This window comes from Apus apus, chromosome 7, assembly GCF_020740795.1.
Source record: "Apus apus isolate bApuApu2 chromosome 7, bApuApu2.pri.cur, whole genome shotgun sequence".
NCBI lineage: Eukaryota > Metazoa > Chordata > Aves > Apodiformes > Apodidae > Apus > Apus apus.
This window is the reverse complement of record NC_067288.1, coordinates 6,412,984-6,439,137: the sequence shown is the minus strand read 5'-3', so window position 1 is coordinate 6,439,137 and position 26,154 is coordinate 6,412,984. Positions and strand designations below refer to the sequence as shown.

General features: G+C 59.6%; 5 protein-coding genes across 16 annotated transcripts; 1 reads left to right on the top strand and 4 right to left on the bottom strand.

Annotated features, from left to right (window-relative positions):
- Window positions 1–161: 161 nt before the first annotated feature.
- Window positions 162–7,965, bottom strand: PRKAB2 (protein kinase AMP-activated non-catalytic subunit beta 2). 6 transcript variants are annotated; one of them, XM_051624752.1, is made up of 9 exons: window positions 6,563–7,666; window positions 5,832–6,031; window positions 5,124–5,301; window positions 4,705–4,871; window positions 3,745–3,838; window positions 3,044–3,164; window positions 1,707–1,840; window positions 1,530–1,598; window positions 162–1,100 (listed from the first exon to the last, which is right to left on the bottom strand). In XM_051624752.1, the coding sequence occupies exons 3-9, from the start codon at window positions 5,283–5,285 to the stop codon at window positions 1,023–1,025; spliced, it is 825 nt and encodes a 274-aa protein (XP_051480712.1). In that variant the 5' UTR covers window positions 5,286–5,301; window positions 5,832–6,031; window positions 6,563–7,666; the 3' UTR covers window positions 162–1,022. The 6 variants fall into 6 exon arrangements, with proteins under 6 accessions (XP_051480712.1, XP_051480711.1, XP_051480716.1 ...); XM_051624751.1 differs by lacking the exons at window positions 5,832–6,031; window positions 6,563–7,666 and adding an exon at window positions 7,872–7,965; XM_051624756.1 differs by lacking the exons at window positions 5,832–6,031; window positions 6,563–7,666 and adding an exon at window positions 7,872–7,965 and having other exon boundaries at window positions 3,050–3,164.
- A 297-nt stretch (window positions 7,966–8,262) lies between these two features.
- Window positions 8,263–13,596, bottom strand: LOC127386966 (flavin-containing monooxygenase 5-like). Its single transcript, XM_051624745.1, has 8 exons — window positions 12,855–13,596; window positions 11,563–11,751; window positions 11,326–11,488; window positions 10,426–10,568; window positions 10,012–10,211; window positions 9,561–9,910; window positions 9,223–9,295; window positions 8,263–8,986 (listed from the first exon to the last, which is right to left on the bottom strand). Exons 1-8 carry the CDS (start codon window positions 13,227–13,229, stop codon window positions 8,686–8,688), a joined length of 1,794 nt encoding a protein of 597 aa, XP_051480705.1. The 5' UTR covers window positions 13,230–13,596; the 3' UTR covers window positions 8,263–8,685.
- On the top strand, window positions 9,885–25,948 carry FAM78B (family with sequence similarity 78 member B). Of its 3 annotated transcripts, XR_007890023.1 has the most exons (3): window positions 24,447–24,804; window positions 25,078–25,749; window positions 25,866–25,913. XR_007890023.1 is itself a non-coding variant. In XM_051624761.1 (2 exons), exons 1-2 carry the CDS (start codon window positions 9,895–9,897, stop codon window positions 25,598–25,600), a joined length of 612 nt encoding a protein of 203 aa, XP_051480721.1. In that variant the 5' UTR covers window positions 9,885–9,894; the 3' UTR covers window positions 25,601–25,948. The 3 variants fall into 3 exon arrangements, 2 of the variants coding, with proteins under 2 accessions (XP_051480721.1, XP_051480719.1); XM_051624761.1 differs by lacking the exon at window positions 24,447–24,804 and adding an exon at window positions 9,885–9,983 and having other exon boundaries at window positions 25,078–25,948; XM_051624759.1 differs by having other exon boundaries at window positions 25,078–25,948.
- Window positions 13,702–19,005, bottom strand: LOC127386967 (flavin-containing monooxygenase 5-like). 4 transcript variants are annotated; one of them, XM_051624749.1, is made up of 9 exons: window positions 18,811–19,005; window positions 17,332–17,556; window positions 16,925–17,113; window positions 16,688–16,850; window positions 16,304–16,446; window positions 15,693–15,892; window positions 15,044–15,393; window positions 14,706–14,778; window positions 13,702–14,469 (listed from the first exon to the last, which is right to left on the bottom strand). In XM_051624749.1, exons 2-9 carry the CDS (start codon window positions 17,461–17,463, stop codon window positions 14,124–14,126), a joined length of 1,596 nt encoding a protein of 531 aa, XP_051480709.1. In that variant the 5' UTR covers window positions 17,464–17,556; window positions 18,811–19,005; the 3' UTR covers window positions 13,702–14,123. The 4 variants fall into 4 exon arrangements, with proteins under 4 accessions (XP_051480709.1, XP_051480707.1, XP_051480708.1 ...); XM_051624747.1 differs by having other exon boundaries at window positions 17,332–17,517; window positions 18,811–18,904; XM_051624748.1 differs by having other exon boundaries at window positions 17,332–17,535; window positions 18,811–18,870.
- PLPP6 (phospholipid phosphatase 6) lies at window positions 20,732–24,308 on the bottom strand. Of its 2 annotated transcripts, none has more exons than XM_051624757.1 (3): window positions 24,235–24,308; window positions 23,514–23,944; window positions 20,732–21,621 (listed from the first exon to the last, which is right to left on the bottom strand). In XM_051624757.1, the coding sequence occupies exons 1-3, from the start codon at window positions 24,243–24,245 to the stop codon at window positions 21,251–21,253; spliced, it is 813 nt and encodes a 270-aa protein (XP_051480717.1). In that variant the 5' UTR covers window positions 24,246–24,308; the 3' UTR covers window positions 20,732–21,250. The 2 variants fall into 2 exon arrangements, with proteins under 2 accessions (XP_051480717.1, XP_051480718.1); XM_051624758.1 differs by lacking the exon at window positions 24,235–24,308 and adding an exon at window positions 24,193–24,218.
- Window positions 25,949–26,154: the final 206 nt, after the last annotated feature.

Here is a 26,154-nt window from a genome sequence, read left to right as displayed (position 1 = left end):
CCCCCTGCCCCAACACACCCACAGCGCAGGGGCTGCAGGCACCAGCTGGCCCCAAGGGGGTGGCTCTGAGCCCACCCCAGCATCCCAAGAGCAGCCCCAGTGGGCATTCCCTTCCCATCCCTCCCTGCTCCAGAGCCCTGCACCAACACCAGGCCAGCAGCACCGAGAACAATAAATACTGTAATAAATAGAGAAAACCCTGTCAGGTGGCACTGCTCTGCAGCAGGCAGTGTAGCGGGGGTCCTGGGGTACCTGTCCTGCACCACTCTCCCCAGGCCCCTCCAGTGTGGGAGTGTGCAGGTGTCCCTCAGGCTGGGACAGTCAGCCCTGCCCCACAGCAGCACTCCATGCTGAGGACTCATGCTGGGGACGGGGCAGGTGGTCAGTCCGTGATGGTGTTGTCCTGGCGGCAGGTAAGCGTGGCTGCATCCAGCTGTACTCTCCTCCATCTTGCTGGCTCGACGCTGAACCTGGCAGAGGTTCTCAGCTAGAGCTGAGAGCCCACCTCGAAGCTGGGGAGCACAAGGAGGGGGGCAGCCCCACAGCCAGGGCTGCAGGACAGGGAGCAGGTGGCCGGCTGAGGTGTCCCAGAGCCTCATGGGATCAAGGTGGCCTTGAAGGCTCATCACCAGGACAGCAGAGCAACCTTCAGAAGGTAGGACGTGTTCCTGGGGACAGTGCCAGGACCACTTCAGGGCCCTTGCAGGATGAAGAAGACAGGTACAGCGAAGTCCTTTCCATGTTGGGCACGAGGAAAGGCTGTTCTGGTGAGCAGCAAAAGTGCCCTCAGAGACTTAGAGAAGCCAAGGGGGAGCTGTAGGTGGGTGGAAACCAAGGGTTAAATCAAACCACACCAGTAGGATGGACAGTGTCACAGGCCCCAGTGGCCCTGGGCTCATCGACGGGGCCTGTGTCCCTGCCAGGTAGGAGCCAGGGGCCAGTTCTCGCCCAGTCCTGTGGCCCAGTGTGTGCAGACAAAGCGGCGCTCGGTGTCCTGCGTGGGGGGTGGGCGAGGCCCCGGCTCAGATGGGCTTGTAGAGCAGCGTGGTGACGTACTTCTTCTTGTAGCGGTGCGTGGCACTGAGCACCATCACGCCATCCTGCGAGGGCACAGGGTCAGCGGGAGCAGGAGGGAGAGCTCAGCCCAGCCTGGCTGCGCCAACAAGGCAGCTGGCTTGGGGAGCAGCCCCAGCCTATCCCTGCTGTCCCAAGCCTCACAGCCAGCAAGGCACATCCAACACCCACAACAGGAAGCCAGGGCAGAGTAATGGAAGGGTCTTGTGTGCAATAGGAGAGAGAGCCCAGGGCTGCCCAGCTCCATCACACTTCAGGGAGGCAGGTACAGGGTGGCTGTGAGGAGACCATACCCTACACCTCTGCACATACCACCAGGCAGCCAAACTGTCCTTAGGTGGGTCCTCCCATCCCTTCATCACTGTGTCCATGCCCTGGCTGTCCAGGTGCTGCTCCCTGTAGGTGCTGCAGGCTCCTGGGAGCCACAGCAGCCCCCCTTTCCCCACCCAGCTTACCTTGATGGAGAGCGCGTAGAGGTGATTGAGCATGACATGGTTGGGCTCGGGCAGCAGTGCTGGGTCACACTAGGAGGAGAGGAGTGTCACAGGGAAAGAACAGAGCTTCCTGCAGACAGGACTCCCCTTCAAGCCCCTCTGTGGCTCTGCATATGCAGGCAGTGAGCTGCTACCCACCGAGATATTGGTGTCCTTGTTGAGGATGACCTGGAGGAGGTGAGGCGGGAGGATGGGTGGGGATTTGAAGCGCTCCTCGGGCCGGTATACGTACATCTCTTGGCCATAAGGACCAGGTGGTGAGCTTGATAAGTCTAAAGAGAAGAGACAGAAGGAGATATAAAATGGCTAAAGCAGGTATGGTGAGCACAGAGCAGCTCCCAAGATGCTGAGAAGGACCCAGCAGGGTCTTTCAGGCACAAACATCTACCATGACCAACGGCCATGTGCTCAGCCTTTTCACAGCAGAGCAAGCAGCCAGGCAAGCCCTGTACAGGCCCAAGCAGGGCTGTAAGCTGGCACGTGCACTGACACAAGACAAGCACCCTGTGGTATCCACCCCAAGACCCCTGTGCGTGACTCTCAGCACAGCTGGGTCTCTCTGTCTGTAGCAAGCAACTGGGTTGCCCCAGAGCTGGATCCTTTGCAGCAGGGGCACAGCAAGCAGCATGCCTGCATGCTCCTGGTGCTGCAGAACTGCCTGACAAGGAGCTCCCTGAAAGGGTAGATGGGAAGTCCAAACTGATCAGCTGCTCAGCCCCCCTGAGGAACACAGGAGCTTGTGGTCACTGGAAGCTGGATTGGCTGTATCTCACAGCCACGTCTGACCTGCTTTTGGAACAGCCAGCACCTGGAAGGGCTCCATCTCCTTGGAGCTCCTGCTGCTTGCTAGTCTTCTTTCCAGTGAAGTATCTCATGCCCAGGCTGGGCAAGGACGTGAAGCTGAGGCTGTATCTGAGATGAGGTCTGTACCAGGGACAGCAGGCCACACTCAGAGAGCCCTGGACCAAGACACGACTGAGCTGCCTGCCAGCATTACACACCCAGCCAGCACTGCTGGTGTCCACGTGGTAACCTAACCTGCTGCTGTAACACAAGAGGTCGTTTCTGCTGTGCTCACACTAGTACAAATTACCTTGGATTGAAAACAAAGAGTCACTGCTGAAAATAACCAGGATGCTGCTCTCGCCTTGCTTGTACCCCAGATCAAATGACTTACTCACAGATGAGCAGACAGAAAGGGTTGATGTTCTTGGTGTTCACCAGTCTGAAATGGCTGCCCCAGCCTAGCACGGGCACTGACCCAGCTCCAGGATGGTGCTGCCACAGAACCAGTTACACCAGCACAGCCCCTCCATGGAGACAAGGCCTCAGCTGTGGGCTGCTGAGGATACGCTGCCAAACACTACAGGCCCACATCTCTGCTCAGGGGGTCAGTTCACCCCCAGAGCAGCAACTCTCAAAGCAGAGGAGGTGGAAAACAGCACATGCAAAGCTGTAGTGACACAAAAACTCACCCCGACCTGAGGTTTCTGAGCTCTCCAGGGAATCCACCTTCAACGCATCGAACACCTCAAAGTCAGACTTCTTGACGTGAATCAGGTTGTTAATCGTCCCCATCTGGCTGGTGACCACAGGCTGGAAAGAACTGAGGTAAGAGTCTTCCTTTGTTCACCTCTAGTCGAAACACATGATGCTCCCTAGATCCTTGTAGCCCAAGACATCTTTTCTGCACCATTAACTTGGAGCACAGGTGGCCAGTGTCTAGCTCTGCTCTGTGCTTGGAGATCTCTGCTGTTTACCCTGGGAGGATTTCCCTTTTCTCCTAGGCTCCTACAACACCTCCTATTTTCATCCTCCATCCTGCTACATGTCAATGGCTAAGTGTCCTCTCCTTCCCACCTTGCTACTGCATGATTCAGTTAGGAGGAGTACCTGCCAGTCAGTGCTGATCCCGTGGCTCACCTTTCCATGTAGCCAATTCCAAACTGGGGTTAGAGGTCTTCTGGTGTTTCCCTGCCCCCCATTACCTCCCTGACACTGCCCCATACAGCACGTCTAAGTCCAAGGAATGAGGCTCTGAAAGGACTCATGGGATGGAGGTGTCCCTTTCATTTTGGCCAATACCCTCTGCTCTTCCTGTTCTCCCTCTACTTCAGTTATATGTCTAGTCCCCTGCAGAAGACCAGATCTGCAGGGACCAGGCTTTGAGCATTACCTCAGACGGGTCATGGACCCACTGGCCATCCACAAAAAACTTGTACTGGTGCTCTCCTTCTGGGAGGTCCAGGATAGCAACAAAGTCGTTGTGGCTGTGCAGAGAGAACAGACATGTGACAGCATTACCCCGTCGATGCTCTGGATGCTGCCCTTCCACAGGCTCCCAGAAAACAACACTTTTTCCCGCTCTGCCAGGCCCTCTACCCGAACACCTTCAAGGAGGGTGAGGCTGGCTCATCATCAGGGATCAGCCAGGAAAAGCACGAGAATTCAGAGCAGCAGCGTGGCTCAAGCCCCGAGGAGGCCAGCTGCAAGGAGCACAGGAGGCAGGCCAGCCTCCCAGGAGCATGGCATGGCAGACACCTTGTGCAAGACACACTGGCAACACATCAAACCCCGTGCTGGCACTGCAGGATGGGGGCAGCAAATGTAGCAGCTCTGTTAAGCCTGCAATTGAGATAAACCCATTCCAGATGATTTGCTGGGATTATGCCCAGAGTCCTACACAGTTTCAGTTTCCACAGAAATCACAGATATATTGCAGAACAGCAAGAACACCATTAGGGCAGGAGGACATGTGAGTGAGAAATAAACAACCCTCCCTGGCAACAGTGCAACAAGGTGTGGAGTAATGCCACAGCCAAGGGAAGAGCTGACAGCATCCAGTGGATGCCGTGTACCTGGGCAGGGCTCTGCTGCCAGGATTAGCTGCTACGTGACATCCAGCTGGGCAAGCAAAGTGGCCCATCCTGTCCTGTCCCTCTGTTTCCCAAGTTCCCACCACCACACAGCACCACCCAGGGAGGATGGTGACCACAGATTTGTGATCAGACCCTGCAGCTTGAGTGAACTGAGAAAAGTCTGGTGAGCAAAGGGAGCAGCTAGCAGCAGAGAGAAGGGAAAACACTCCCTGCAGTGGAGCGGAGGAGAACAGAGAGTGACGTGAGGGACTGGCTACCTCTTGATCAGTGGGATCTTGGTGCTCCAGTTGTTGAAAGATCCAGAGATGAAGACCTCTTTGCCTCCATCAGCCCAGCGGATGACAGTGGGACGAGCCTGTTGGGAAGGTTTCACTGACTCCTCCAGATCTGGCTGCCATGACACAAACTCCTTCTCCCCAGGAATCTGAGCAAAGAAAACCAGAGCTTGACTGAAACACAGAGACAACTGGAACCATCTTTACTTCCCTCCGGCCTCTACCAGCCCAACTGCACATCCCAGACGAGGACACTGCAGAGCTCCTCCAGCCTCCCAGCTCTCCACAGACCCCTCACATGGCTGGGAACATAGTCATGCACAGCCCTCCAGAGCCAGTGAGCTGGAGCCCCAGCCAGGGCCCCAAAGGGCAGGACAGGGAAGGCAGCGGCCAGACCCTACCTTAGAGTCGTGGGAGCTGAAAACACTGGGGTCGTCGGTGCTGCCCACCATGATCTTGTGTGGGTGCTCCTTGGTGGGGTGGGGGGCACCGGAGCCATCTGAGCGGTGGGACTTGGAGCCATGGCGCTCCCCAGACACTCGCTCGCTGGTGGTGTTCCCCATGGCAGCTCAGCAGCCCCTGTGAGAGTGAGAGGACAGCAGTGTGTCTGCGTCCAAGGGCTCTGGCAGCAGAGAGAGGAGCAAAGGCGCCGTTTCCCAGTGCTCTTCGCCAAGGGAGACTGACAGCAATCCTAAAAAAGGCCCAAAGTTCATTCCCACTGCCAAGTTTGGGAGCTGAAGGGCAGTTCAACAAACAAGACAGCTTGACCTAATTATAGCCATCTTGTTATGAACCATCACTAATTCAGCTGATAATTGTTACACTCCAAAACTGATACTAGTTATGCTGCGTCTCACACAAGCCCTCAGCAGCTGGCAGAGTAGGGGGGCTGGTGGAAAAATAAAGCCAACTTTTACGGAGAAATCAATTGCTTGGCATTAACAGAGTCTCTTTCACAGTCCCACAGTCAGGCTCTACAAACAAATCCAGCAAGAAAACAGCCGGAGAGTGAAAGTAGCAGCTGTGTAACAGCTCCTAACAAGTCTCCAAGAACTCACAGGCAGAAGAGCAGAGCCTCGCACCGGGCAAAGGCGACAGGGAGCACTTACAGTGTCCGAGTGGAATTGCCCAAGCTGGAGCTTGGCCAAGACGTGGGGCTAATGCTACAGTGTCTGCAAAAAGCTCAGCTCTCGATGGCATTCACTCATGATTCACCAGGCAAGCCACCATGCCAGCTGTGGCACGGCACAGGGAAGAGGCCCATTTGCTGCGACCCGAATCAGCGGCACCACCCGGAGCGCTCCAGTGTCTGCCCAACCATCCGGGAGGGAAAACAAGGGAAAGGCAAACCCTAGCACCAAAAGGTGCTCTGCAGCTGGAGATGGGCCATCATCCCCAATCTCACCCAGCTCAGAGAAGGTAAAGCTGAAGAACTGCCCGTACAGAGCCAAGCCATGAACAACTACACACTTCTCAGGACAAACAATGAAGCCACCACAAGCTACATGGGACTCCTCAGGCTTTACCCAGTTCCCAGCAGCCGAGATGGATGGGTGTGTGCTTGCCCCTTCACCAGGTTTATTTTGCAGCTTTCAGCTTACTGCACTGATCATGGGCTTAGCAGGGCTAGGCAAAAGGACAGCCAGCCTTGCTTCACGCACTTAGTTGCAACATTTGGGAATTTGTTTAGAAGATCAAGTTATATGAAAGGTGACACAAAAGGCTGCCAGCCAAAGCCAGGCTTTAGAACATTATGGAGCAATTACTAAGTATTTCTTTAATCCCAACGGCTAAAAGGCAGCTCAAGAGCCCCCACCCCCACTCAGAGAGGATCAGGTACCTTAAGATCCAGGTCAAGATAAGCTGCAACACTTGCTCTGACATCTTCCCCCTTTGCCCTGGAGGCTCAGCCAGCTTCTCACACAACCTGTCCCCATGCCACTAAACCTGCTGTTGAAGAGCTTCTTCCCCAGTATCTCCACTCAGGCTCCCTTACTTTTTATCTATGGGAAGGAAAGTAGTAAAGGCTGAACGAACCTAGTGCCAAGACAGACCTGAGAGATACATGCAAGTACTAACAGATGTGAAAGCTTTCCTTTCTCATGTCTAGAAAGGAAACCAGGTCCTCTGGCTGCCCCTTACAGGTCAGGCTCTCCAAAACCTTGAGCCTTCTCTCAAGCAGTGGCTCCTTCCTGGCACGTGGCATCCAAAACACTAAGCAGATGAGACCACCCCACCTCCTGCCCTTGTGCAATCAGGAGAGCCAGCTCTTCGAGTGCACGGCCTTATTGAGTTAACCTCTACAGCACAAACCACCCTGCACAAACCCTCCTGCACTCAGTCAAGCCCTTGCAGCACCGCATGCTTGGTGACACAGGTGTGTCCGAGTCACTGAGAGAAATGCTGCCCGTACCAAAGCCCACGCCAACCTCTGCAGCATCTCGGCGTGGCTGCTCCCAGCCGAGCAGCGGGCGCTGCCAGCTGCAGCCTGCAGCGAGGGGGGTGCCCGCCAGCCCCACCGCCAGCCCCACCTTTCCACTTCACCTCTGGAATTGGCATGGGAGACACACCGGCTTCCCCTGAAATGGGCCACGCTGGCTGCCTCTCCTCCCCAGCCCGAGGGGGTTTATCTTGCAGCGATGGGGTCTCTGCCCAGCACTCGGTTGCCCTGTTTGACTGACACCTCCGGAGACCAGACCTACGCAGGGAAGCCTGGGGAGCCCGGACCCTCCCGCCTTTCCCTCTCGGAGAAGGGACCAGGACCGGGCGGTGGGGCTGCCGCAGGACCGAGGGGATGAGCTGGGAGCCCGGCGAGAGGAAAAGTCTCCTTCAGGCTAAGCAGGCAGGGCCGGGAGCAGGGCCCCGCGGAGCGGAGCCAGGGCACGCTGGGCCGCCCGCTCCCCTTCCCGGCCCCCGAGGAGGAGCAGGTTGCGTGACAAGGGCCGAGCCCCCCTCTCTGAGGGGCTCCGAGGGCACCCACCGCAGACGAGCGATCCGAGCCCCCGTCACCCGCCGCGCTGCCACCCGCGGGGACGCCGATCGTCACCCAGCGCCTCCCGCCCGGCCAGCTGCCGCCCACCCACCCACCCAGGCACCGCCGGCCTCACCGGCCATCCCCCCCGGCCATCCCCCCGGCCCCGCCGCCCCACCTGGCCGCCGCCGCCGCCGCCCCGCTCTCCGCCTCCGTCCAAAATGGCGACACCCCCCGCCCGCCTCGGCGGGGCGCTCCGGCCCGCCCCCCGCGCCGCTCTGTGGCCGCGCCCCCGGCCCGGCGGCTCCGCTGCCCGCCGGCCGCCATCTTCGGGGAGGGCGGCTTCGCCCGGGGCCGCCCGCTGCGGGACGCGCCCGCTGCACCCGCGCTGCCGCCGCGTCGGTTGCGGGCAGGGGAGGCGGTGCGGGGGCCAGGGGAGGCGGTGCGGGGGCCAGGGGAGGCGGTGCGGGTGGCCCGCGGGCTGCAGGCGGGCAGGGTGCCGGGCTGGGCAGGCCCTGAGCGGGCAGGACGAACGGCTCCGGGGGGACGGCGGAGGTGGAGGCAGCCCGCACGGTGTGATTCCCGGCTCCTCTCGGAACAGGGACAAGCTTTATTGACGTTTTCCCGAGGATCCCTGGCTAGGCGAGTCTGTGGTTTCCCCAGCACCTCAGCGCCGACCTCACCCACGGTTAGAGCTTGTGGAGCTGCAGGTCCAGGATTTAGGGAAGGGGTCCTGTCCTTGGAGTAGCCTCTGATGAGACCTGTTGAGGCCCTGGCACACCAGGAAGGTGAGACACAGGCTGCAGCTTCAAGGAACCAACTCCCTCCATGCATCCTCCTGTGGTGGCAAACCTAACGAGAGACTACAGAAATACCCAAGCCCAAAGAAAAGAAGATTGTCAGGAGGACCAGCTCGCTCCTTCATTTTAGGTTAAGGACAGAGCGAGGCATAGACAAAGATGGCCACCATTAAACCAACACCAAAAAAGACTTTAAAGATGCTTGCAGGTCACAGCGCTGGAGCGAGCAGGACGGTCCCTGGCTCCGGCTTGCAGGGGCCTGACCACACGCTGCTGCTGGGTGAGGATGGCCTCCCTGGCGCCCGCCCACGCGCCCGGGCCCCGCAGGCGGAACTGGTACGGTGTGCAGGGCCCGAAGGCCACCTCCAGCGCCAGCCTGGGGTCGGTGAGGAAGAGGGCCAGCACGTTGGGCTTCACCCCCACCTGGCAGGCGAGCTCGTCCATGTAGGGGATGTAATCCACCTGGATGGTGTGCCGCTGGCTCTTCACATACCTGCGGGCAGGGAGGGCGGTGGCAGAGCCGGCAGATGCCCCGCACACCGGCAAGGCGGTGTTGGACAGGTGGCCATGGGGAGGGATCAGTGGGGTGGGGTGTTGTGGCACAGCACATCCCTGCCGGCTGTTGGCACGGCCAGATGTGCCAGGATGCAGCCGTGGGACATGACAAGGTGCCCAGGAGCAGCCGTGCCCAAACCGGCCCCCTCCCTGTTCCTGGTGGGTCTCACTTACCGCTTTGCCATCGCTTCTTTCTTCTGCTTGATGTCAGCCTCCATGTCGTGCCGTGGGGGCAGCTTGTTGAGCCCTAGGGAGGATGAGCCACAGCGTGAGGGTGCTGTACCCTGCCGGCAACTGTGGCCACCGTGGTGCTGCCCATGAGGTAGAGTTGTCTCTGTGCCTCTCAGGCAAAAGCCTGGCTCACCACGATGACTTCTAGGTGGCCATGCCATCATCCACGGCCAGGATTGCACAGCCAGCTGCTGCCTCCCAAACATGACTGGGCCCCGTTGGCCCCTGCTGCGGGTGTGCAGGCTCGGGCTGCAGCCACAGGGGAGGTTTGCCTCACTTACCCTTGAACACACGGGTGGCCCAGCGACTCTGGAGCTCAGAGATCGGCATTAAGGGACCCAGTGGCTGGATGAGGCCGATGAAGGCTAGTGTTGGCTTCTCCAGGTCAGGGAGGAACACAAATTTGTAGAGGGAGATCTGGTTCTCCACCACTTTCACACAGCTCTCGAGGAAGGGGAAGGAGAAGCTGTATCCTGTGGCAAAGACCACTGCATCAATGTCTTCCCTGGTGCCGTCTTCAAAGATGGCAGACGTCTCTGTGAACTCCTGGATGTTTGGCTTCACCTGCACCCTGCCTGAAAGGATGCGGTTGGGCAGGTCATCATTAACAGTTGGATGCTGTTCAAGGAACCTGGAAGGCACAGACAGATCTCGTGTGGGGCCCAGACAGAGGGACAGACAGTGGATGGGCAGTATGGAGACAGGTATCTGGGGTGCTGCTGGGGTGCTCACCGGTGCTTGGGCTGCAGCCTGTACAGCGCGTGGTTGAAGCGGGTGTTCATCTTCCTCTCTGTGATATAACTGCTAACATTTTGAGGCAGCAGGTTAAGAAAGTACCATAGGAAGCGGGTGATGTAGAGGATGTCATAGGGGTACCCGGAGTCTGCCACCCGGTGCCACACCCAGGTCCCTCGCCTGGTGCTGACGAAGACCTGGGCAAAGGGGAGGAGAGGTGGTGGCATGGCATGGCAGCATCCTCAGGCCTGGACTGGGCCCCCACAGCAGCTACTACTCCCACTGAAAGGGGACGGGTGCTTGTGGCCAGGTGCTTGAGGGAGGGGTGCCCACAGAGGATGGTGGGGGCCGGTGGGTGCCCTCCAGGGTCTGAATAATAAGCCCCCAGCCCTGGTGGCTCTTCCAGCACACCTGCTTCGCTGCATGGCTCAGCTCCACTGCGATGTCAATGCCTGAATTCCCAGTGCCAACAATCACCACCTGCTTCCCCAGAAAGGGCTGTGAGCTCTTGTAGTCCCGGCTGTGCAGGTACCAGCCCTGAAACTTTTCCAGCCCTGGAAGAGAGAGGGTAGCCGTGCCAGAGAGGGACATGGGGCAGGGGGTGTCCATCTCCCTGCTCAGGCTGGTGGTGTGTTTTGGGAACAGGCTGGGACCTGCGTGACAAATGGGAGTGATGCAGCCCTGGTATGGTGCCCAGAGAGGTTGTGGCATCTCCAGCCTGGGATATGCTCATTGTGGCCCTGAGAATCCTTCTCTGGGTTTGGGGCTGGCCTGACTTGGAGCAGGGCTTGGACTGGAGACCTCCATGCTGTTAACCCAAAATGCTCCTGCAGTTCCTGCCTGGTGCCAGTCATGGAGGGCAGAGGAGAAGCTGGGGTATGTTCCATCCTGATAGATGCTGATGACAGTGTACTCCAGCCTGTTCCCTACCCAAAGAGAGTCTTTACAGCTGAAAGCACAACAGGCTGTTTTGTCTGGCACCCAGCACCAGCACCAAGATCTCAAGCCTTGCTGGGGAGCTGGAGAGCCCAGCAGGTTCATGGCCAGCAGCTCCCGGAGCCTGGCTCTTGTGGTAAAGGGGAGTTGGAAGTGGTGGCATCTGCAAGCAGGGCACTTTGCTCAGGCACTGCTGGCATGGCAAGAGTTGCCAAGGACAGACCACAAAGGTGGGTGAAATAACGGCATGATTGTGTGGTCCCACATGGTGCATGAACTTACGGAGGTGGTTTTGGAAGCAGCCAGAGTGGGGTGAGGACTCCCATGGAGAGGAGGGTGCTCCCAGACATGTTGGGAGCAGGTGAGCACTGGTACCTGGGAAGTTGCTCAGTGGGAGGTGTGCCTCCGTGTGGTGCCCGGTGCACACCAGCACAGCGTCATAGACGGCCGCCTCCTGCTTGCCCTCGCTCTCTGTCACCACCTCCCACTGCCCCGTGGTGGCGAAGTCAGGGCGCTTGGACACGCGGCACACGCTGGTCTGTGAGTGGGGGAAGGAGGTGTCAGGCACATGCATCCCTCAGCCCCACCACCCCCGGATCCTCTGGCTCTCACCCTGAAACGGATGTGGCAGAGCAGGTCAAAGTGCTGGGCGTACATGCGGAAGTACTCCATGATTTTAGAGTTGTGCATGAAGTTGGGGAAGTCCTCGGGGATGGGGAAGTCGCTGAAGCACATCATCTCCTTGGAGGCATTGATGATGACAGAGCGGTAGATGCTGGCACGGCCCTCCTCGGGGTTCTCCTGTGGGAGCAGGGTACGGCTTGGTGCTGGCTTGGGAAGCTGGGGCTACAGCTTTGCAGCAGGTGCCCACCTGGTGCCTCGCCATGCCCATGGGCACGGGGTTAAACCGTAGGTGGTTGTAGTGTCCATCCCCACACCCGGCACCCACCCGCAGATGAGACCTCCCACCCTGCAGAATGGAGGAGGGGAAGCTCTGGGGTGGCAGGGACCATGCAGTGGTGACAGCACGTCCTGGGGGTCTTGTGCCTCAGTTTCCCAGCTTCCAGCCCTGCTGAGGTGGTGTGTTCCCAAAGCTGCCTGCGGTGCCATTGCCCCTGTTGCCACATCAGGTCTTGCTGGGGTTGCTGAGCCAGCTCCAGCACTTCCAGCCGAGCAGCTGCTCCTGCTCTCTGTGTCTCTGCCCCCGCAGCCGGGCGCTGCTGCCCTCACTCTGCTCCACCAGCCCCATTTCTGACCCACTGTGGGCTGAAGCAATGGACTGTAGGTGACCCACCCCATACTTTGTGCTGTCACGACACACTGTCCCCCTTCCTCGGACTCTCTCACCCTTGTATCAGGACATGGGGTCCTGGCTGGTCTTGTTGGTGGGTCCCTGGGGGAAAAGTCAGCAGCCTTCTTAGATGGGGGCAAGAAAGGAACTCCAGAGCTTCCCCCAAGGCTGGGAGAGCCGAGGCACAGAGCAGGCAGCACTTGGTGCCTCTGCATGGGTGAGTGGCACAGAAACAGGGAGAGCAGCGACTGGAAATTCCAGGGAAGAACTGGGCAGGATAGGAAGTGGGATAGCTGTTGGGGTCAGATGGGAACAGGATTCATAGGAAAGGGCTGTAAGGGACCAGGAGCAAAGCAGCAGGGAAAGAGGTGGATGTGACCTGGAAGGGAGGGATAGGAAGAGGAATCGCTGAGCTGGGGAAGTAAGCCCTGGGGTAAGTTATTTTGGGAGGGTCTGTCCTGCTGCTGGTGGGAGAAAGATGGGTCCTGTGTGGCCGGCACACCAGCTGGCACCACAGGGACCTCCCACTGCCGCAGTCCTGTGGTTTTCCTTGGAAACCTGCCTGCCGTCAGTGCTGCTGCCGTGGGGCAGGCTGGCACAGTGTGGGTCTTACCTCAAAGCGCCAGAGCCCCCCGATGTCCCCGCTCCTCTCAAAGCAGGTGGGTACCAGCCCCTCATCCAGGCAGCATTTCAGGGCGCACAAGCCAGAGGCACCGGCACCGATGACGGCTACTGTCCGGCCAGCCATGCGTGGTGGTGGGGAAGCCTTGCCCAGGAATGAAACGCTCTGAGAGGGTGCAAAGCCTGGCAGGTCACACCAGCGTGATGCAGTGCTGCTCTGTTGAAGACACCTGTCCCAGTGCTTCTTGTGTGTGGCCAGGGCCAACTGGGATGTCTCAAGATGTGTTTCCTCCAGACATGATCTACAGGTTCCCCCCACCTCTGTGCCACGCCTCCTGCCTCCACAAGTCCTCTGCACAGGGCTCATGAGCTACAGTGATAACTAAGCAATACTGAAGCTGCCCCAAGACTTCCTGGTTCTGTGGACAGAGGTGTGGCCTGGCTCCAGATTTTGGCAGGCTGTGGCATGGAAAACAAAACTGGGAGGACACTCAGGGCTCTGGTGACTGGCAGTGATGCCGGCCCTGGCATGTGATGAGTTGGTGGTCCTGTCACCGCTCCGGGTACCTAACCCACCCAGCCATCCTCTGGAGTGGTTGTGTGCAGGTGAGGAGCTGGCACCAAGCTGTGCTGCTGTGATGGCCATGGTCAGCTCTGGTGGTGCATACCCTGCGCAAGGCTGTTTTGCTGTGGTTACACACGTGCACGTGTGTGCATGCAGCCCGCCCTGCTGTGGAGCTGGAGGTGCGCTGCAGGCATGAGGCTGACCTCAAACTCATCTGTGTCCTCCAGGCACGCAGGGGGACGTGGTGGTGTCAGTGATGGGACAGACACCTGGCTTGGTTCAACACGCTTTTATCTGGTTAGGAAGTCTGCTGTGCTTTTGCTGCTTAGCTCTCGTGTGAGTGTGCCAGTGGTGACTGAGACAGGTTATAGGTGACTGGAAAGCTGGTGCGTCACTGCTGGATCAAAAGTGCTGCCCGAGGGGAACAGGATTTTATCCTGCATGGGAGCAGGTTCCCTTGTCCGTCCCCAGAAGTGGCACCTCCCAGGAGGAGGTGCAGAGCAGGTGCCAAGGCGTTATTTCAGCAGCAGGGGATGCTCTTTGCACCCCAATCTCGCAGTGTGGGAGTGGCAGGGCAGTGCTGGGCAGAAGGAGGGCTTCTGCCAGCACTGGGATGCATAGGCTGCCGCAGGGCAGGGGTGACTGTCCAGCCCCCCGGCACACCACGAAACCTCCCTTCCTGCACTTGTAGGGCACCTACAAATACGCAAATATAACTGCAAAGATGGCCACGATCCCGACCAGCTTGAAGATGAGGGGCATAGCAGAGGCTGAAGCTTCCTCCACCACATGCCGCGTCTGCAGGGGCTTGATGATGCGCTGCTGCTGGGTGAGGATGGCCTCCCTGGCGCCCGCCCACGCGCCCGGGCCCCGCAGGCGGAACTGGTACGGTGTGCAGGGCCCGAAGGCCACCTCCAGCGCCAGCCTGGGGTCGGTGAGGAAGAGGGCCAGCACGTTGGGCTTCACCCCCACCTGGCAGGCGAGCTCATCCATGTAGGGGATGTAATCCACCTGGATGGTGTGCCGCTGGCTCTTCACATACCTGCGGGCAGGGAGGGCGGTGGCAGAGCCGGCAGATGCCCCGCACACCGGCAAGGCGGTGTTGGACAGGTGGCCGTGGGGAGGGATCAGTGGGGTGGGGTGTTGTGGCACAGCACATCCCTGCCAGCTGTTGGCACGGCCAGATGTGCCAGGATGCAGCCGTGGGACATGACAAGGTGCTCAGGAGCAGCCGTGCCCAAACCGGCCCCCTCGCTGTTCCTGGTGGGTCTCACTTACCGCTTTGCCATCGCTTCTTTCTTCTGCTTGATGTCAGCCTCCATGTCGTGCCGTGGGGGCAGCTTGTTGAGCCCTAGGGAGGATGAGCCACAGTGTGAGGGTGCTGTACCCTGCCGGCAACTGTGGCCACCGTGGTGCTGCCCATGAGGTAGAGTTGTCTCTGTGCCTCTCAGGCAAAAGCCTGGCTCACCACGATGGCTTCTAGGTGGCCATGCCATCATCCATGGCCAGGATTGCACAGCCAGCTGCTGCCTCCCAAACATGACTGGGCCCCGTTGGCCCCTGCTGCGGGTGTGCAGGCTCGGGCTGCAGCCACGGGGGAGGTTTGCCTCACTTACCCTTGAACACACGGGTGGCCCAGCGACACTGGAGCTCAGAGATGGGCATGATGGCACCCAGTGGCTGGATGAGGCCAATGAAGGCTAGTGTTGGCTTCTCCAGGTCAGGGAGGAACACAAATTTGTAGAGGGAGATCTGGTTCTCCACCACTTTCACGCAGCTCTCGAGGAAGGGGAAGGAGAAGCTGTATCCTGTGGCAAAGACCACTGCATCAATGTCTTCCCTGGTGCCGTCCTCAAAGATGGCAGACGTCTCTGTGAACTCCTGGATGTTTGGCTTCACCTGCACCCTGCCTGAAAGGATGCGGTTGGGCAGGTCATCATTAACGGTTGGATGCTGATCAAAGATCCTGGAATCCAGAAAAAGCAGTTAGTGTTCTTGGTTGGACTTTCTCTGCTCTATGTCCTGCTCCAGCCACTGCTCCCTGTTCTGAGGATGCTTATGCCCATGGGTGCTTCTTACTAGTGAGGCTGGTCCCAAAGGGATGCTTGGCAGCTGCCATTGCACTGGTGCCACCAAGGGTCCCTGGAAGGGTTAGTGGTTTGTTGCTCCCAGCCTGGGTGCAGGGAGCATGGAAATGGCTGAGCAGGGCTGGACAGTGGGGAAGGTGAAGGGTCCCTCCTAGGCAAGTGGAGTAGTTGTTGGCACCTGTGCTTTGGCTTCAGGCCGTAGTGCGAGTGGTCAAACCTGGCGTTCAGCTGCTTCTCCACAAAGTTGTTCACCATGGATGAGCTCAGGAGGTCCTTTAGGAAGGTCTTTATGCGAGTGCTGAAGAGGATGTCCATTGGGTAGCCCTGATCTCCAACGCGGTTGAAGATCCAAGCGCCACGGCGGGTGCTGAGGAAAACCTGGGCAAAGAAGTAAGCATTGCCTCGTGAAGGCTGTGATGGTCCTGAGGAGCTGCCCGGGGCTGAAAATGTCCTTGCCCTGGGATTGCTTCTCATTGTGCTGCCTCAGTGCTGGACCCAGAGGGCAGAGAGCTGGGGCTTGGCACCTAGGAGGGAGAGGCGGGTAAGAGCTGCAGGGGCTGCCCCAGCCTGGGGCTCAGGCATGGAAATTGGAGTATCCATGCAGGATTGGGTTTGGACTGTCACCACTGCCTGGTGGCTGGAATTGTCGAGTGTCGACACTGCCAAACGTGGCAACTGCCAGGATGGAGCAGTGGCTCTGCCAGCGCCTTGGTCCTGGTGTCCTCATGGAGCTGGCAGTGTCCTCCTGGGGGCTGCCCTGCCCACCAGGATCCCAGTCCTGCTGCTCACCTGCTTGGCTGTATGGCTGATCTCCACAGCCAGGTCTGACCCCGAGTTCCCAATCCCAACGACAACGACCCTCTTGTCAGCAAAATCCCGTGCGTCCTTGTACTCTCGGCTGTGGAGGTAACGGCCCTTGAACTTCTCAATTCCTGTGGGCAGGGAGGAGGGATGCTAGGCTTCCTGGCACTGGACTGGAGGGTCACCTCCCCAAAAATGAAAGAGGAGATGCTTCATGGCCCCTCCAGACCCCTCCTGGGGAGCATGAAAATGCTCCAGGCATCAGAGCAAGGCAGGAAGTTGCTGGGGTGAGGAGGAAGAGCAGCAGGGAGAATAGGGATTGGCAAAGCTGAGTTTTCAGGAGCACCCTTGTGCTGGGGTGCAGGGCGGTACCTGGGAAGGTGCTCAGTGGGAGGTGTGCCTCCGTGTGGTGCCCGGTGCACACCAGCACGGCGTCATAGACGGCCGCCTCCTGCTTGCCCTCGCTCTCTGTCACCACCTCCCACTGCCCCGTGGTGGCGAAGTCAGGGCGCTTGGACACGCAGCACACGCTGGTCTGTGAGTGGGGGAAGGAGGTGTCAGGCACATGCATCCCTCAGCCCCACCACCCCCGGATCCTCTGGCTCTCACCCTGAAACGGATGTGGCGGAGCAGGTCGAAGTGCTGGGCGTACATGCGGAAGTACTCCATGATTTTAGAGTTGTGCATGTAGTTGGGGAAGTCCTCAGGGATGGGGAAGTCGCTGAAGCACATCATCTCCTTGGAGGTGTTGATGATGACAGAGCGGTAGATGCTGGCACGGCCCTCCTCGGGGTTCTCCTGTGGGAGCAGGGTATGGCTTGGTGCTGGCCAGGGTCAGTGATGGGGAGGGATGGCCAGGGCTGATGTGGTGGCCCTTTTTCATGGAGACCCTGCCCTCAGCCTCACCCCCAGGATACTGCTGTGGCTGGTTGCGTGTCACCCCACCAGCCACCACTGATCCCCATGGGGCTGCCCAGTGCTGACCCCCAGCAGGAACTTTGGCGGGCAGGGTTTACCTCAAATCTCCAGAGCCCTCCGATGTCCCCAGTCCTTTCGAAGCAGATGGGCTCCAGCCCCTCTTGCAGGCAGGCTTTGATGGCACACAGCCCACTGCTGCCCCCTCCGATGATGGCCACCTTCTTTGCCATGTTGCCCTCCTCCACCAGTGGGTCTCTGCCTGAGGACAGTCCTGAAGGCTGGGCCTGAAGGGTGGAGAGGTTCTGCTGGGCAAAATTTTGGTCCTGTGTACCAAGGAGTTCCCAAATTGAGAGGCCCAGAACTTGGCTGGGGCTGCGAGGCAACTGTTACAGCCCCCAAGGCAGGAACCTGGCCAGTACTGGGGTTTTGCATCACCGCGGGATCACCTCTGGATGCCTCGGGGAGAAATGCTGCTGAATGCCAGCAAGCCTCGAAGTCTCCCTGCCCTGTCTTGTCCCCGTGACGGAGACGTGCAGGAGCGCCCTGCCGGAACGCTGTTCCGTGCTGCAGGCACTAATGACTCCCCCCCGGTGGGCAACGGCCCCCTCGCCTGCCCTTTGCCCGTTCCTTTCCCCAGGAGATGCCCATCGTGCACCCGGGAAGCCTCAACCGACCTGTATCCGAGGGAAGCAGCCTGGGAAGGCCGACAGGGAGCCGAGCGAGGGTGTCTGCTGCGCTTCCCTGAGCTGGGACGCCTGCTCTTATCGCACTTGGCAGAGGCGAGCGGAGCCTCCCCCTCCGTCACTCCTCCTACGGAGCCCGGCAGAGGCAGCCGGAGCTCGGCTGGCCCCCAGTCGCCTGCTCCGCTTTTCCGGCAGCAGCTCTCGCCACAGCCTGGGACAGCAGGGCAAGGAGCCATCCCCGGCGCTTTGCCGGGATCTGTTGTGCAGGAACAGTGAAGGGACAGGGGGTTGCAGGAGAGGCAGGGACGTGGCCAGTCCCCGTGGCGTGCACGCCGGGTAAACAAACGCTGCCCTGAACTTTCATTTCCTGGATTATCAGGATCAGTCCAACCCTGTGTGTGCTGGGATCGGGGGCACACGCGGCTCCAGCTGCTCCGGTGGCACCCAGCACCGCATTGCCCATGTCCCCTGTGCACCTGCACTGGGCATGCTGGCACAGCATCCTCGTAGCCGTGGCTTGCTCCGGGGCCATCAGCATCCCAGGGTCAGTGAGACCCCTGTGCCAGGAGCACTGCCCTGAGGGCGTGTCACTGGTGCCAGGGTGGTGGGATCGGTAAGGAAACGGCTCTCCCCACCGCAGGAAGTACAGACCTAGTGGCCTGGGAGCAAGCTGCTGGCTCCCGGCGCACTCGCCGACAGGGAAATTTGCTCTCCTGTGTCCGGGGAGCTTTGCCCCACCTTCTAAAACTCATAGTATGTTTGCCGCGTGTGTAACAAAGCTCTTCCTGTCCCTCGCTGTTGGCAGGGGCTGGTCTCTGCTTGGGGGCAGAGGAGCCGAGCTGCCAACCCACACTCTGCGTCTGCCTGTTGAAAAGCACCGAAAGCGTCTCTTACCAGGCAGGGGGATCGGCACGGGGATGGCGAGGAGACAGCACTGCCAGCGCTGCCCTCCCTGCTCTCAGCTGGCCTCTGTCTCTTTTGCAAGCTCTGCAGGTATTTCCCAGGGGCGACAGGTACAGGGGACTTCTCCCAGTTCTCCACCCAACCTCTGTGCAGGTTTCCTTCGAATTTGCCCTTCTGGGCTAAGTCCTGGATTTTGCCCCTGCTGTACTCACAGCGAGGTCAGGCACAGGAGACCATGGGTATGAAGCAGGGTCAAGCCATGGCATTTCGGTCAAGTCTGGCTTGTTGACATCCACAGGGGAACCATGGTCCCCCATGCCTGGCGAGCACCCAAAATATACAGTGTGGTGGGCAGTGCATGCAGTCTGCTCAGGGCTTCTGCAGCAGGCAAAGGTGTTATGGGGCAATCCAAGCACAAAGCACCAGTCTCCTCCTTCCTATCAGTGTGCTGAAAGCCATGCTCAGAGGAGCAGTGCCACATGACAAGCACAAGAGGAGACCAAAGGTCTCACTAGCCGAGGTGGGGAGAAGCAGAACAGAGGTGAGAGGGTGACAGGGCAGCCTGTGAACCAGTGGGCATGGCTGGTGCCACCAAGCAGCCCGTGAAGGGTTCTGCAAGTGAACCAGGAGCAGCTTTTGGCATGCACATGTGTGTGGGAACAAGCCACAGATAGACAGAATTGCTGCCATACTCCTCTGTGGCCTGGAGAGGAAGACCCCAACAGCTATAAGAACCCCTTGGGTGAAAAGTGTCCCTTGTTTGGGAAAAAGTAGAGATGAGATAATTTGGCACAGCTCAACAAGCCCTGATCACTCCAAACTCTGACCACATGGGAGCATGGCACCTGCCCATGATCCCCAGCCACCACCCTGTCTCTGCCTTGGGGTGGGAGGACTGGCTGGGTGCTGCTGAGCACACCCTGAACTGGCCCAACCAGCTGCTAGGCGTTGGTTATTGGAGTGCAAAGCCACAGCTGGAAGCTTCACTGAGTTACTATGCTCAGCTCTGGGGGAACCTTGTCACGCCAAATGCTTCCATTTCAGCCCCTGTATAACTGGGGTTGGGTGACAGACAGAGATGAGGTGCTTGTACTAGCAGCCCTCAGGTTGCTCCTGTGCACTCGACCCAGAGAAACAGCACACTCAAACACTACATGGTTTTAGTACAGCTTAATCTCTACTTTCCAGGGCCTGAGTGTAATAATAGACCTTAACGGCCATGAGGAGCCTCACCTGGGCCCAACCACTCCCCACAGGAGCACTATTTAAGCTCAGCCTTTGCTCCTTATCTGGCTGTGGTCTCTATTGATGTGAATCCTGTTTTCTTGGCTCAGTCTCAGCTTTGGCTTATTCCAGATGGTCTCCTCCTGCCAAGAACAAGCAGTTCTCAATGAAAAATGGGCTGCCAGGACCAGTGGTGCCAGGGTAGGACAGCCAGCCTCCCAAGAGCACAGGGTGCTGTGGTGATGATGGTGGCACAGCCAGGGCCTGTTGCTGCAGGAGGGGCAGGTAAGGCTCAGCTCCAGGGGCTGCCCCACAGCCCTGGGAGGTTGTGCTGCTGGGCTGTGGGGAAGGGACTTGCTCTGCAGTATGGTCAGCAGTGCTGGTAACGTGCTGACAAACTGGAATTGCTGTGAGCATCCTGTACCCCCCAGGAGACTGAAAATTCTGTGGAGGGGAAAAGGCATGAAGTTCTGGGTAAGGGCTTCAGGAGCAGGCTGCTGCTGCTGGGAGTTGCTTCTTCTGTTATCCACTGTTTTGGAGATGTCATGGATGGACCAAACCCTGGGTCACACCATCCTTTCCCCATGGCATTGGGAACCAGGTGCCTGTGTCCTCATTGCTCAAGATCTGGCCTCGGGGCAGTACTTAAATGGAGAGCATTAGGAAAGAGACACATTGTTTAGGAAGGTGGAGTTCTTTTTGAACCTGAGGAGTCACCAGTGAGTCCTCTCCAGACAGACACTATGGAGTAGGCTGTGCACACTCACGACAACAACGTGATCAGTATATTTACAGCATACAAATACATGGACAGTCACAAAGAAACCCCTGCAAAGCTACAGCTACCACATACACCATGGGCTAATGCAGCAGGTGCCCAGCAAGGGTGTGCAGATTCACAGTATCAGCAGTGAGCTGCCGGGTGAATGTGCTGAGCCCTCCCTGGGCTCTGCAAGAACTGGTTTTTCATGGGAGAACAGTCAGTGCAGCTGCTTGGCCAGTGCACACCCTGCCTGACAGCCCATCAGGAGGGCAGGACAGCACCAAACATCTAAGTGTGGGCCCAGGAACCTTCAGCACTGCTAGTGTTGAAGTCTTGGCTAGACCTCAGCGGGGTCTAGGATGGGAGTTCAAGTCCCAGTATCCCTTCCCTGTGCGTGCTTAGAAGACCAGATGCACGCCTCCTCCTTTGGGAGGGCCCCAGCCATCAGTGGCTCCAGAGGGCAAAGAGGGCTGGGGCGCTGAGTGGCGACAGCCAGCAGTACTCCACCACACTGTACAGAGCATAGCCCAGCAGCAAACCAAACAGCACGTCCGTCACGTTGTGCCTGCCCAGCATGACCCTCGAGAGGCCAACGATGAGAGCCCAGAGCACCACGAGGACCCGCAGCGGGACAGCCAGCACCAGGTGGTGCAGGAGGAAGCGGCAGACCAGGGCGGCTCTGGTGGCGTGGCCTGAGGGGAAGGAGTACTTGTCCACCGAGACGGTGACGAACATGTCCATCTTGTTGTGCGTGGGCCGCGGCCGCCTGACGAGCCCTTTCACCACCGCCACCAGCACGAGGTCCAGCAGCAGCGCTAGGAAAGAGCAACAGAGTGAGCAAGGCTTGGCTTTGGGTTTCTGTGCCTTTTTTTCCCCCCCTTCATGGAAAATGAGGCGAGAATCAAACCCAAGCCATTAGCTAAGAAGAAGGCACTTGGCTACAAAGCCTGCTACAATTAGGCAGTGTTGCCCATGACTACAACGTGCAGGGAGAGCGTGGCACTCATCCAGTGCTTGGCCTTCTCCAGCGGGAGCACAGCCTCAATCTCTGCTCTTGCTGCACGCAGCCCCTCTGCAGCACCAGACCCTTTGCCTGCCACAGCCAACAGGGCTCAGCCCCACTTGCACCCAAGGGCTTTCCCATCTGCGTAAAACCTGACCTCACCGTAACTTGGGGCTCAAACTGACCCCTCAACCAAAGGCAACAGAGGGGTTAATATTCCCCCCAGCTCCCTTCCTGACAGCCCATGCTGACTCAGCATTGCAGTGCTACCTTCCTGGCTCGGGAGCCAAACTGACCTGGGTGGATGATCAACCCACTTCAACCACAACTCCACGTGAGGGGCCCTGAGCCTGTGCAGTGCCAGGGCTCCTGCGATCCAGCTTCCCCCTGCTGCTGGGGGACTAGCTCACCACGCTTGGGTTTGCAGGAACTGGCTGAAGGATGGTTTAAATAATGGTGGCTTGTCCCCAGGGAGCTAAAGGCTGTTGTGGGAGAAGTGGGAGGCGAAGCACCCATGAGAAGTGTTCAGCTGGTATTTGGCAAGAGCAGCTTCTCCCATCGGGAGGAGGGTGCTGCCTCCACTCCAGTGAGCCCTGCTGGCACAGTGCTCACAGCCAGGGCTGCTGTTTTCAGGGAAGTCTTGTGAGAGACTGATGTCTGTTCATCCTAAGGTTTGTTTCTGGACACTAAATCTTTCAGTCACTTCAGTTCATTTACTCTGGTTAATCATTTAAGAACAAACATTTTCTCCCCACCACGTAAACCTCGCTCAATTGCTTTTCCTCTGTCCATATGGTTTGGGAGATTCAGCTTGGATGCTAGAGAATACTTCTTCCTCACGTGGCTGCTGGGACCCTGGGACAGGGCCCTGGAGAGGTGGGTGGCTCTGGCCCAGAGTGCTGGGGGCTGCACAAGGCCCTGGTGCTGGGACAGACTTCCCTGGAGCAGAGGTTAGGTTGGAGGCCTCCAGGTCCCTTTCCACAGCTCTGCTGTGGGACTGTAATGTAGCCATGTGCTCCTAGATGAAAAAGATGCACAACACCATCTGTTTCCCACCAAGCAAATTTCAGTTCCAGTGTTGTGTGAGATAGCAATTATTTGCAACTTAAAAGAGCTAGGAGGAACCTGAAAAGGTCTGTTGCACTGGAGCTACTGCAGTGAGCAAAAATGAAGAATCCAAGTGTATCTAATAGGATGGGAGGGAGAATACTACATCACACAAGATTAAAATGCATGCTTTAAATCGGGTTTCCTCACTGGCTGATACAGATCAATCCGTGCAGGTACTGCCCACAGGGAGCCAAAGGATGCACTGGCTAATCTGTGCCAGATTAGCTTTTCAGGGAACAGGCTGGTGTCTCAACACCAGGCAGCTGCACCTGGAATATGGTCTGAAGAATAAGCTGAAGAATTAAGGGAGTGCAGTTCCCTGAAAGACTTGTGCAACTGCAGGAGCAGTTCAGCTGTCAGGATTTTCAGAGTGTGTGGCTGGAGCTGTGATATCAGTGACACCCATGCCACCACACCCTTTGGCTGTGTGGTTCCTGGCTGTGGTCCCAGGCACCCCAGACGAGCCAGTTACTCAGGTGGCTCCCTTGGGGCCGCAGGAGGCTGAGGTTTACTCAGCTCTGTCTCATCCTTCAGGGCCCATCCTCCCCCCTTGGCTCCAGCCAGCAGAGCCCATGGGTGAGCCCCCTGCCTCACCGAAGAGCAGGTTGAGCAGCACCTCCCTGGCCGCTGAGCTGTCACTCTGGCAGAGCCCGTAGAAGGTGCCGAGCAGCCAGGGGATGCCGTGCCCCGACACCTCGATCACCTTCATGAGGGGCCGGGCGCTGCCCCAGGCCGAGCCCTCCCTGGCGCAGACGCCCAGGCGCTTGGAGGCCCAGAGGTCGATGGCGAGCAGGGAGCTGAGGGCGATGCCCAGGAAGGAGGGGTTCAGCTTCATGCAGTCCTCCTCGGGCAGCGGGGCTGCTGTGGAGCTGCCTGACTCCTTGCGGCGTGACGGGCTGTCCGGGCCGCCGGGGCTGCGCTGGTTCACCAGGGACAGGAACTCCAGACGGCCGCTGCTGCTGCTGCCGCTGCCGGCGCGGCGTTCGCGGCTGCTCCGGGGGCTCGGCATGGCGACAGGAGGTGGCCTGGGGGAGGCAGGGGCTGGTCACCGCCTGCCGATCGCCGACCGCCAGGCTTGCTCGGGCACCGGCACCCGGGCGAGCCCGCAGCTCACGCCGTGCCCGGGCCTGCTTCTTCCCGTACCTCCCCGCAACCTGCGCCGGGCCCCGCGAACCCCCTCAAGACGCGGGCCCGCCTGCCGCCCCCGCCCCGCGCAGCCCGGCCCGCAGTCCCCCCGCCCCGCTCCCGGTGCCCCCCGGGCCGGCCCCGCTACCGGCCGCTCGCGCTTCTTCTTCCGCCTCCCCCCGTGACGCACCTGGTTGCCATGGAGCCGAGGCGCTCCCTTCCCTCTCGGTGGCGGCGCCGAGGCGCCCCCTGGCGGCAGGGAGGTCCGCCCGTCCCCGCCTCCTCCCGCCGCGCCCCGCCCCGGCCGGCGTACGGCAGCCGGCGAGGGCCGCAAGAGCCGCGGCGGCGGCGCCTTCGCCCTGCCGGTGCGGGCGCCGGTGCGCGGGCGGCGATGCGCGGCGGCGGCGGCTGGCGGGCCAGGGCGGCGGGGGGCCGGGCCGCCCCCCCCCCGGCCCCGCGGCTCGGCGGCGGCGGGTGAGGGCGGCTCGGCGGCGGCGATGGGGTGCCTGCAGAGCGTGGCCTGCAAGGCGCGGGTGCGCCGGGAGCAGATCGTGGTGTCGGACGTGTCGGCCACCATCGAACCGGCGGCCACGGCCATCGAGGAGAGCTCGCCGGTGGTGCTGCGGTACCGCACGCCGTACTTCCGCGCCTCGGCCCGCGTCCTCATGCCGCCCATCGCCCGGCGGCACACCTGGGTGGTGGGATGGATCCAGGCCTGCAACCACATGGAGTTCTACAACACCTACAGCGACCTCGGCGTGTGAGCAGCGGGGCCGGGGCCTGCCGCGGGCGGTGGGGGCACGGGGCCCTGCGGGGGGCTCTGGCCGTGCCCCGCTCTCACCCTCCCGGCTCCTGGTGCACCTGGCGCTGCCCGGGCCGCTCCCCACGGCAGGGCCGCTCCCGCGGGGCGCTGGAGCCCGCGGGGCGCGGGTGGGGACGCTGGCACCAGCGCAGGGGGTCCCTGCCTGCCCCTCGCCGGGAGCTGCGGCTGCTGCGTCCCAGCTAACCTGGCCTTTCTCGTCCCATTTGCTAGGTCAAGCTGGGAGCTGCCGGACCTGAGAGAAGGAAGAGTAAAAGCCATCAGCGATTCGGATGGCGTGAGCTACCCCTGGTATGGAAACACCACAGAAACCGTGACCCTGGTCGGGCCCACCAACAAGATCTCCAGGTTCTCGGTGAGCATGAATGACAATTTCTACCCCAGCGTGACGTGGGCTGTCCCCGTGAGCAACAGCAATGTGCCACTGCTGACCAGGATTAAAAGGGACCAGAGCTTTACCACGTGGCTGGTGGCCATGAACACCACCACCAAGGAGAAGATCATCTTGCAGACTATAAAATGGAGGATGCGAGTGGACATTGAGGTGGACCCCATGCAGCTGCTGGGGCAGCGGGCACGGCTGGTGGGAAGGACTCAGCAAGAGCAGCCCCGGATCCTTAGCAGGATGGAGCCCATCCCACCAAATGCACTAGTGAAACCCAACGCCAACGATGCCCAGGTCCTCATGTGGAGACCCAAGCGAGGCCAGCCTATCGTCGTGATACCTCCCAAGTAGAGCAGCCCCAGGGCGTGCGTGTGAGGGCCTGGGTGCTGCAAGTGAATGGGGTTTCTGAGCCAAAGCAGGCCTCTCGGGTTCTCCTGCCTTTGTATCTATGGCTGGAAACGTGGCTCCTCCTGAACCAGAAAGAGTTGGCTGGTGTGCAGGTGTGGAATAGGGATCGCTGAGCTGGAGGATTTCCCAGGAAGCAGAATCAGTACTCCTAGGAGCTTGGAGCTGGCAAAGAGGCTGTCTCACCTAAACGACTCACCTTTCCTTGCAGGGCAATGTGAGGAGGATTGAACCATGCCTGTGGCCAGTGCTGCTTTCCACCCAACTGGAGGTAGAAGCGGAGACCGTGTCTGCTGGACGCGGGGGGTCGTGGGGTGACCCTTCCCATGGGACGTGGCTGTCCCCACGGTGTCTATACCTATGCATTTGGGATCGATAATCGAGCCTTTGCCCTGCCCGGGGGCGGAGCCGGAGCCCGGTGCCAGCCTTGCTGCTGCCTGGGAGGGGCTTTCTGCAGCCGAGGGGAAGCAGGATGTTTTGCATGCGTCGGGGTGTGTTTG